Here is an 11681-nt window from a genome sequence, read left to right as displayed (position 1 = left end):
TCAATTAAAAAAAAAAACTTCATTTACCTGCTAGATTGTGTACTCCTAATCCACCTTGTAAAATTTCATAATTTTACAACTTTAGAGGCCGAAGACGCAAGTACACCAAACAACTTAGATTATTATCTTTAAAGTTTGAAGTAAAGTTAGTTTTTGAAAATCCAAACAAAGTTTTCGTGTCTCTCACTAAGGCTCTTTGAATACTATGTACTAATTTGTTAGTTTAATTTAATTTGTATTTTGGCGATGCTGTGTAGATGCCGTTTTCTGCAGCTTGTATTCTGATTTGTTTGGTTTCATTATAATTTGGTCATCAAAAAAAGAAAAGAAGAAGAAGAAAAGAAAAGACTGAGAAACTTGAGATGAGCAAACAAACAAGAAAGGTACTAACTTAGCTGCTAGTGCCGGTAATATCTCTTGGCATATTATATCAAAGAGACCTGAGATCAAATCCCACCTTCACAGTATATGAGTGAGAGATGATCCTAAAATCCCTTGGCTAATCCACAACCTGATTTAAGGGATAGGGAAGAAAGAGGCGGCAAGAAAAGCAAGATATATAAAATGGAGGCATACAAGTTCGAGATAAATAAAGTGGGGAACAAAGAAGCCCTAGGCGAGTTCATTGAGAATGCCACAAGCTCCTTGAACAACAGGCAAACTGACAGTAGCAAGATCTGCACGGAACATAAAACTCTAGGAAAAAGCTAATACAGAAATATGACTGACATTCTCTGAAACTGTTTTTTAAGCACAATTCTTCTTCTCAACGAGATTCTCAATCAGATCCGCCGCATCTTGAACAGTGGCAATGCTCTGGGCACTTTCTTCTTCCACGCTGATCCCGAACTCCTCCTCAAGTCCCATCACAATCTCAACCTGTAGGGAAAAAAAAAAAAACAACCGCAGGGAATTTAATTGAGGATTTCATCCGAACGAAATAAAATATGCAGCAAATACAACACATCCATAGTTCTGGAGGAAATATTGGTTACCGTGTCAAGAGAATCAGCTCCAAGGGCAGCAAACTTTGAGTCTCCAGAGACAGCAGAATCATCAGGAAGAGCCAGCTGCTTCTTCACTATTTCACACACCTTTTTCACTGTCTCTGGTTTGGCCTACACAGGAGCACTAGCAATCTTACTGCTGGTTTACATCGTCATATGGACACTAAGCTTGAAATATAAATGTCCTAACTTCATAATTCTAAAGCACAAAGTACTTCTAAATAAAACAAATGTTCCCATACACAACACCGAGACAAAGCAGCTTATCAAATGACAATGGCAAGCAAAACAACCACTTTCTTATGTGGACTGTAATCGATGAGCTTAATTTCTTTTCCAAGAAGTGAATGGAATTAGAAATCATGGAGGCTGAACAATTGTTTATGGAAAAATAGGAAATGTTAAGACCCAATGCCACAGCACTTGTAAGGCTGACCTTGTTAAGGTCAGGATCTTATTTGACAAATAAAAGTTGAAAAAGTAACCACAATGTTAGTGAAAATGTCTAGAATGTGATTGTTGAAAGGTCAGAGCATTGATAGATTTTGGAATATTATAGATTGAAGAAATTACCGCACAAGAAACACGAAAGCGTGCTGGCCGCAAACTAAGCGATGTGAAGCTTTTCCCACTAATAGGAAGGGAAACTGATCTCAGATTTGAGACCCTGCTGCTAGGTGCCTGCTTAGACATCAGCCACAAGAACCCAATTAAGTCCCGGAAATGGAAAATATGGTATAACGAAATTGAAAAAGCTTCTTCACATGCATTTTCATAATTTTTTCCTACACCAATTTAAAGGGCATAATCCATTCATCAGTTCCTGCAACTTAACAATGTTTATTTATATATCTTTGCACAAACATCATCAAGTACTCTACTAATCAGCTACTTTGGGACATTTAACCATCTAATTCCAAAGGTCTAAACAGACTAAACCCATATCCAGCAACCACAGAGCTTGATAGAAAGATCACCCTCGTTTGACAACGTTTTTTGGGAAAGTTAAATAGTAAAAGCATTAATACACAACTCCAAACATAAAACACTCAAAAACTACTTTCTTATGTCACATCGAAACACTTTTTCAGCAGAAAAGCCAAAAAGTACGATCTAAAAAGTTTTATCAATGAACCCACGTATTGCTAGAATTGTTAACTCAGGCTCATCACGAAATGCGACATATTTTTGTCATGGCCCTCATGGGTCTTGATTACATGGCTTGCTATGGTTGTTCGGAACTAAATAATTCAAAGAACAAAATCTGAATCACATCAAAGATAATAATATAAACCCATAAAAAAAAGTTCATTACTTAAAAATATGGGAAAAAAACGAAATAAGATTCTCTTGTGTGTGGAATAAAAAGTAAAAATAATTTTTATTAACAAAGCATTGAAACCTAATTTTTTCGCAATATATCAGAATCTTAGTCACAAAAACAAAACAATTGCCTGCATGCACGAATTTGAAACTTCTAAATCCTTAGTCACAAGATTCCAATGACAACTATCTAAAGCTCTTCTTTTTTAAGGAAATACTATCCATAACATAGAAACTGATCCAAAAAATAAAAATAATCCACACCCAATTATAACCCTGAAAGAAACCAACATTAACATATGTATGTGTGTGTGAGTTACAATTAAATTATTTTATGAAGCTGATAGAATGACGATCTGAATCACTAAACAAAACCACAGCAATCTATGATTAACAAAAAGAAGAAGAAGGAAAAGAACGATCAACAATCAAAATATTCACTCGTAAATCTGATAATAATTAAATGACTGAAATATATAAGCGACGATCGAGATTCATTACCAGGCTCGCCTTGAACGAGGCCATGGAAATCGAAGTTCCTGTCAGGGAGGCCATCGAAACAGAGAGAGATCTGAGATTTGAGAGAGAGAGAGAGAGAGAGAGATAGAGAGAGAAGTGAGCTGTGAAAGACGGAGTGCACGAAGACTGTGTTGTGTGTGCGTGTTGAAGGAGGGCTGACAACGTTTTATAGATGTTTTTCGTTTCTTTCTTTGTTGTTTGTTGAGATTTGTTGGGCTTTGTTTGTATCGAAGACCTCATTGGGGCGTGTTTGGCTTCTTCCGTGTCCATGTTCCGGCTTTTCGTTTTTCCTTGTTTGGTTGCGGTGATAGGTTTTTTTTTTTTTTTTTTTTTTTTTTAAGGGATGATAGGGGTTTATGAAACGACATATAATCAAAATTCCTCTGTTTCTGTAAACAATCTCAATTCGTTTACCGATATCCTTGCTCACCCAAAGATTATGATGCCAACTTATAAATAAATAAATAAATTAATAATAATAAAATAATAATGATGCCGACATAATTTTCTTTCAACATGGTCAACAACCAATTATACAAATATGATAAAATTATTTCAAATATGTTGTCAGAAATTCCAAATACTTTGTAAAGAATTTTTTTTAAAATTTTTTTTAGAGGAAATATTAAGTTTTCAAACCAACCCAATGGCCCAAATAACTTGTAAATCTTGTCCCACAAATAATAATAAATTATGAACATACCTGCATTTTTTAGGCATTTTAATGTCAACAGCAACAAATTTCTGGTGCGGAGGCAGTGGGAGTTAGGTTAGCAATAATGGCTGAATCCATGGGTTAGGCCATTCAACTTCATATGCTCTTTCTTCAACTTCTAGCTTTCCCTTCCACCAATACAAGTACTAATAATTAAATGAATTTGTGAAAATTTTGCCTACTTGCGGGAGGAATACGACATCGTTGTCCCTGCCCAACATGGGCATTTTTGTTGTGAAAAATGTTTTTAAGCGGAGATGAAACCATTTTACAGACTAAATTTTGTTTTGTTATATTTAATGGTGTATATGGTACCACGTCATTCAATAATTCTAAATGACATGAAAATATATACATAATTAAATTTGTAAAATATAGCTTAGATTATGAAATAGTTTCTCTTAGTTTCACTTGAAAATGGAAAGGGTCCTGATCCTATTATGAGCGTGCCCCTTTGTTTCTTATAAGCAATGCATTACACCCGACTCCATGGCTATTTTCTAGCATCCCCATAAATGGGGTGTGACTTTATATATAGACTCCCATTGGATGGGCGAAGGCATTAGAAAATTTCTCTCATTTTCAGTGTTTTTTAGTGTTCTTAGATTGTGAAAATTGTGGGCATTACTCTCGTAATGTGCTCCATTGTCGGGAAGAAAATGCTGGAGATATCTACCTATTTGGAAGGCTGGTATGAGTGGAAAGATGAGCTAAAGCACGTGGAACAACCCCAACTCAATTCTGTTTAGGACCAAGAGAGGCATACTAAAACTTGTTAATTTTTATACGTTGTGAATATTTTTTTAACAATGGTATCAGAGCCATTATTGGTTGTTTTTGTATATACAAGAGAAACGAAAAAAAAAAAAAAAATTGTGTTTGGGGGAACCTACATAAATACATAAGCACATAGCCTCTCTCCCTGTGTGTGTGGTCAACCAAGTGGTCCAAATAACATTTTTTTTTTTCAAAAAAGAATTTGTTGTCTACGCACACAACATTAAGAAAAAACCCAAATTTTGGAAAACAAAAAGTTAAGAGATCATAAAATAACACTTACCCTTTCAAAAGTCTTTAGATCGAGAAACCGATCTATGGAGATGCAAATTGGAAATTATGTAATGCCCCAATAATTAATTAACTCGAAGTTTTACTCGTAGTGTCTCCACACTAATTAACTTGTAACTAGCTGGTATTACTACCTTAAACACTATTTATCAGAGTCAAATATAGCGGAAAACGAGAAAATCATGACCTGAGCTGAAATATTAAGTAACCTCAATATTGTCATCTATAATAAAATATAATCACAGGCTTCCAACATAATGTAATTACAATACCCATTACTGTGTAAACTATACTATACAAACCTTCCTATACAAACTCTTCGCTAAGCATCTTCATCCTTACGAATTGCTCGAATTTACCTCTTTTATAACCTGCTAGACAATAAAACACTAAGATGTATTATAGGTAGAAAAGAAATTGAGCAAGTCCATGACTTAATAAGTAAATTATTACAGAACTTTGACATGCAGTGAGCCTTATTTCATGATAATAACAAGTGACTTTAGTAATTGAGAATGTCATGGGTTTTGCAAGATTGGTAAGTGTTGCCTATGTTAATATGTTAGTATCAAATATTGTTTTGTTTAGAGAATCCATATTTTCAAGGACAATTCACATATTGTTTTGATGCAAGGGAAACATGCAGAATAAAGTATTTTAAATAATGTACATAATTACTCAAAATCTATAACTTTACTCCATATAGTCTACTCGAGCTTTTAACCCCCCCTTAATAGGACTTGCTCTGTCCCGTGAGACATGTAGTACAACACTAGTGCCTTAATGAAGCACACATACCATTACGAACTAGTAATCCTACTGAATCCAACCCTAAGTGGTCCAAACTACTAGCAATACCGTTTATTGTGACCACTACCCATACATGGTTGCATAGGTAACCTATAAAACCATTGGATCCAATGCCAACCAACATAACTATAAACTATGGACCATGGGGTCATGTCTTTATACACATGTGCCCGCCATCGGTATATGACGATCCACACAACATATGTTCAATTATCATAGTTCATTTAGCAAATAAAAGTCAGTCTCAATGCATTTATAATCATTGTTTGTAATTGTTAGGCTCACAACATAATAGTTCCTAATAAGAACTCATAAAAGATTGTTCAATTAATAAAGAAAAATAATATGTTTGCATGATAAAACTGGTTGATCGTTTCGTAAGTATTCACTTACCTTGATCGCTCATCTTCAATCTTGGAGTTCTCAAAAGACCAACTTCATGTTTCTGTAAGTCATACTCTAATATTAGACATATTCCACATTAAAAACCATAATCTTACACATGAAATCCTAATCATGTATCTAAAAACCCTAATCAAGCATTCTTTGTCTTGATCAATCAATTGATAATCAAGGGTCGATCAATCGACACTATACTAGAAGTTGTTTTCTCTAATTATCACCTACCAAACCCTAATCGCAAGCCTAACTAGTACTTGTAATAGTCCTAAAAATTCTAACAAACATAATACGTCATGTTATCACATGTTAAATACAAGCATGGTTTACAAGAATCATTAAAAGACAAAAGATTATAACTTTATCATTGTAACCCTAATCCATTTGTTAGCAATCTGAGATAAGTGCATTGAAATGTTGAAATGTGTGTGTTTCAATACTGTTTTGTTATTAAAAGGAAACAAATCTTCAAAGTCCATAGTTTTCATACATGAATCTTACTTTCTTAAAATAAAAAACATCAACTTTAATTCATGTTATTAGAAAAATCAACTAAGCATAATTACAAATGAAAATTACAGAAGTAAACATGCATAAAAAATGAGGATTAAGAGTTGGGTTAAGCCTCCTTAATAACAAGGTTGGAGCTTTTCCTGGTTTTGAGGACCAAGATCTCCAAGATTGCCCTCTGTATCTCTCTCTCTAGGGCTGGGTGATAAGTCTTGAATTATTCTATTCAAGACCCCTTAATTTGCATTTGTTAGACCTACTTCTTGTTGTATATATAACGTGTTGTTGTAGTTTTGTTTTATGTCTTATTTTCAGGTCTTGGTTGAAATCCAGTTCAAAACACTTGAATTAGACATGAAAATACATCAAGGGCAATTTGGTCATTTTCAGAGTTCGAGACTGATCCTGAAAAGATGAAAAATTGACCAAGGAAAATCGATCGATCGATTATTTCTTCACTAAAGGAATCGATCGATCGCATCATCAGTCGAAGAAAATCGATCGATCGATCGAACCTGGATATTTTTCGAGAAAATCTTAGGATGTCGACATGCTTTGTGTGGATGAAATTAATCCAATTTGGGTGGTTCACAGAGGATGTCGACACTATTTTGTGCGGCCAAAAATTGTTCTTTGATGTCCCCTTTGTAAATTAAATCTCTATATATATGAGATTAGGGTTTTAGGTTAGTTTATGCATCTTTTGGGAATTTCAGATTTGCTTAGGTGTATCAATTTAATTTTCTTGCTTTTAAGTTTCTTTGATGCAACTCTCTGGACCTAAATCCAGGGAGCTTGTTCCCTTTGTATTTTCTTCCTTGTTCTTCAATTTTCTAGCTTAGTTTGCTTTTCTTTTTCTTTATTTTCTTGTAATCCGAATTGTAGAAGTTAAATATAATTGTTGTTCTTCATTTCTTTCTTATTTCTTTACTGTTTTCCTTTAATTTCATGCTTAGATTAGCTTAATTTATTTCTAGCTAAATTCTATCTTAGGGTTTGATCAAAATCCTCTCCAAAAACCATGTAGTGTTCTTGAAGTTCTTAGGATTTTTTAGATATGTTTGATGATTGTTAAAGGCTAGAGGATCTCAAAACCCATGCTAAAAGGTTTTGTTTTCAAGATTCCAATCTAATTATTCATGAAAAAGAGTTAAACTTGTCTATGAGTTTTCTTAGATTTCTTGAGTAAAACCAACGTTCTTGGAAACAAGAACGATGTCTTTTGCAATGGTTCTATTTGACATGATGTGTGTTTACCTATTAGAGTCACCTTATAGGGTATGCTAGGGAACACCGGTCATTTCATACCTTTAGTAGTGTAAAATGTCTTTCCATTGTAGTTTAATCTTTACATGGAATAGACCGGTGCAAAACTAGATACCTTATCATTGTGGCCTAATTAGGGTTTTCATGTATTGTGTATGCTTGTTAGGATGTTTTATAGAGTAGTAAGTTAGAGAGCATTAATCACTCCACACCTTTGGTAGAGTAAACGTTTTTCAATTGTAGTTTAAATCTTTATGTGAAGTTGTTTAATGTAAAACTAGGTGCTTTATGATTACGTCTTAACGAAAGTGTTTTCGTGTCGAGGTCGTCGTAATGATTGACGCCCATTACGCGCTTATATCATGCATGTTAGGAAGATCCATATAGACTTTAAGCATTTCATTGGTTGAGGATTGGACAAAATCAATATCCTAAGTTTCTTTTAAGTTTGTTTTCATTTTCCGCTTTCATTTCTTCACCTTATTGTTGTAGCTTCAATTCTACAACCTTTACTCTTATTTTTACTCTTAAGTTAAGTTAGATACGTTCCTTTAGATATCCTATTACGCAAAACAACCAATAATATTTGTGGTTCGATCACCCTTACTATAGTACAATTGATTCGTACTATTGCGAGTGGTAAACTTATAAATGTAAAATCCATGTAGTCGATTAGCGTACTACCACTAGGTCATTGAAAAGGGCGAAAATGAGACTTAAGGTTTATCCTACCTTCTTAAATAAGACCTTTCCCACATACAAAAGGCTAGAAATCCTGAAAAAAATGTAGGCAGGGCATCGATTGTTTGATCCAATCATTGATCGATCGATGGGTGCCACGTGCATCAATTGATCAATGTAGGGCATCGATCATTTGATGGTTGAAATACATTTAAAAATAATTATTTTTAAAACTCTTTTGAACACAATCATGGAACACTTATACATGTATGCATATGCATGTATATTTTAGAGAAGTTTTTATTTTTAATTAGTTTAAAATATTTGAAAAGTCTCGTGGTTTGTAAACCGATGATCATTTTAAAATAATAGTCATGTGTTTAAGCGGAGTATTACAAATTAAACAACAGAGATGCGAAAGAGGTTAGAAGATTCAAGAAGATAAAGCAGGTTAAAATGAAAGACGAAGATAGAAGGCAAGCGAGAAGATGAAAAACTAATTCAGAGCACTAGTAACAGTTTCTCTAAATATAGGAAAAACTCCTAAAAAAACCTCTTGAATTAGATTTCTTTATTGTTCCCTAAACTAATGAAACACCAAGGGAACCAAAGTTGTACCCTAAATCTAGGGAAGCAAAAGTGGTTCCCTTAACATTATTTTCATATAAAAAAAAAATTATTTTTCCTTTCTCCTTCCTTTAGCTTTTATTTGAAACAATATTTAAATGATATCTCTTTTCTTTTTCTTTTCTCTATCATTTAATTTAAAGAATATTTAAATGGTATAGAAAAAATATAAGGAAAGCTATTGTGGAGTGCATTTAAAGAGGGAAGCAAAAAGTGGTTTAGTTCCCTAAATTGAGGAAAAGTTTAAGGCAAGCTACTGTTAGTGCTCTCAAAAAAAGTGGTTCATATGAAAAGATAGTGGTGTCTTCATAATTTTTGTTGAAAACATACGAGTAGTATCGTCCTAAATGCGTTATTTTACATTAACAATCTTAGGCTTGCTTGTCATTTCAGGTGGCACCCATTAATGCTAAGCCTTTGATCCGTTAACCAGACAATAATGGTGTGGTGTTTTTCATAATTTGCTACCCTCTAAATGGGGGTAATTTAGAAAAGCAACAAAATTTAAAATGCTTATGATTAACATGGTCATTTTTGTAATTTGACACACTCAAACTGGTAGCATTTTTGGCAGCTTAAACAACTCAGTGTCACGTACCACGCATGAGGCAAGTTTTCCATCCACATTTAACGATCATATTTGACTTGGGGTGCAACTCGAAACAAAATGATAGTTTGTAGCGAGTTGCAGTGACTCAAAATTTAAAGGTGTGAGTGTAAATGTGGTGGTAGTTTGGGGGCCGAAAGTGGGGGGGGGGGGGGGGGGGGGGGGAGGGGAATGTGTGTAATTAACCCACATTTGCTTATTTGTCTAACTGTGTAGGTGAGTGAATAGATCCTGCCACACTAGACTCAAATGCATGGCAAATCTTTTATAAATCACCAGTTTAAGTATATGAATATACTATAGCCTTTTTAATACATATATGTATGCTACTTTAAAAATGTGGATATATATACCATACTTTTTATACACAAAGTAAAAGATAATATCGTTTTTTGTAAAACACCCAAATGAGTTTCAAGGTGGTAAAATGATTGGTTTAAAGATATGGTGAAAGTAGGGTATTCAAAACACTAGGGTTTTTAGGTTTTCAAAAAACGCTCGAACAAAACTTTAAACGATCGAACAGTGTTATTTTGCATGTGAATGAGATTTGGCCATTTCAGTATGGGCTCATGTGGCCGGGGGGAGAGAAAGAAGGATAAGGACCTTTCTTGAGGGTTTTGTGCTCTTAAGGGCTTAAAAACTCCTATATGTAAGGTATAAAGCTTAACCTATCGTTAATCTATGTATTATATTTCATGTTAGACCTTTGATTTTCATGGTAGTTTTTATTCTTGTTGCATTTCGCCTAATTTTGGTTAAAAGCTAGGTATTTTAGGTAGTTAAGCTTGACCCTTGCATGAAAGGTTTGAACTTTGGAGAGTAGCTTTCATTTTGATTTAAAGCAGTGCTTAACCACTTACCTTTCAACACCTTAGAGCATTTCCTTATTTGTTTAATAAGGGGAATGTCACTATGGAAAGAAAGTTATGACCTTTGAGGTTTTTGAGCTATGTCGTATTCTTGGTTGTTTTAAACGTTTGTTCTTGTTGTATGGTCCCTTTAGAAGTATTGTAACCTCTTGGAGTCATGGGAAAGTGGTAGATCATGTTCTGGTTATAAAACTTAGGAAAAACACATTATGGGCCAAAAATTCGAATGATGTCGAAGACCATTCCAATGGTCCCCAAGGAATGATCAAATATTTTATGGACAAAATGTGCATATTAGAGCTTTAGCCACCCCCTAAGGGTTTAGGGTGGCTAGGCACCTCCCAATTTTTTTTAGTCATTTTTATTTGTTTAAAAAAAAAAACGATTTTTTTTATGGATATTTTTAGAAGATTTGCTCTTAAAAACCCCTGTGTGTCGGACGTGGATCTATTTCTATAAAGAAGAACAAACAGAATGGCTACATTGTAAAATTAGGAAACTTGGTTGGGGTGCATTGCAATTTTTTTTTCCACTTTGGATGCAAAATTAAAAAAAAACGATGAAACATTGAGAGAGAGAGAGAGAGAGAGAGAGAGAGAGAGAGAGAGAGAGAGGGGGGGGGGGGGGGAGGTAAAGTGTAGTTTTTCTTAATTTATATTACTATGAATTGTATACTTATGAGTTAGTATTTAAGAATTATGTGACTATAATTTATAGGTATAGCCTTAGAAGCTTTATATATATATATATATATATATATATATATATATATATATATACACACACACTTAATCATATCCATATGAATTGTTAGATCATATTATATAATTTATATTATTAGATCATACTTAGTTAATTAGTCATACAAAATAAGTGTTGTTGATATGAATCATGTGATTATATACTTAATTATATCCATAAGAATTGTTAGATCATATTACATAATTTATATTATTAGATCATACTTAGTCAATAGCCATACAAAATAAGTGTTGCTAATATGAATCATGTGATTATTAATTAATTTAGATTATATAAAAAGATATATTGTGCCATATGGCTCATATCACTATATCACCTAACTTTTAAGATTTAGTATCATATAAATTGTTATATTAGTTATAACTTATAACATCATAATCTTTATAGTTTATATTACTATGAATCGTATACTTATGAATTAGGATTTAGGAATAAGAGACATTTTCCCAAATGTTGACAGCTGTAATGCATGCGTGCTTGCGTGAGTGGCCTCAGGCCTCAGGTGATAATGTTAA

The 11681-nt window shown here is 33.5% G+C and overlaps 1 protein-coding gene across 1 annotated transcript; it reads right to left on the bottom strand.

Moving 5' to 3' along the window:
- Nucleotides 1–540: 540 nt before the first annotated feature.
- On the bottom strand, nt 541–3034 carry LOC133881367 (acyl carrier protein 1, chloroplastic-like). Its single transcript, XM_062320284.1, has 4 exons — nt 2832–3034; nt 1581–1688; nt 996–1118; nt 541–879 (listed from the first exon to the last, which is right to left on the bottom strand). The coding sequence occupies exons 1-4, from the start codon at nt 2883–2885 to the stop codon at nt 748–750; spliced, it is 417 nt and encodes a 138-aa protein (XP_062176268.1). The 5' UTR covers nt 2886–3034; the 3' UTR covers nt 541–747.
- Between the last annotated feature and the right edge of the window lie 8647 nt (nt 3035–11681).

Source organism: Alnus glutinosa, chromosome 1, assembly GCF_958979055.1.
Source record: "Alnus glutinosa chromosome 1, dhAlnGlut1.1, whole genome shotgun sequence".
Lineage (NCBI taxonomy): Eukaryota > Viridiplantae > Streptophyta > Magnoliopsida > Fagales > Betulaceae > Alnus > Alnus glutinosa.
This window is presented reverse-complemented; position numbering and strand designations above follow the sequence as displayed.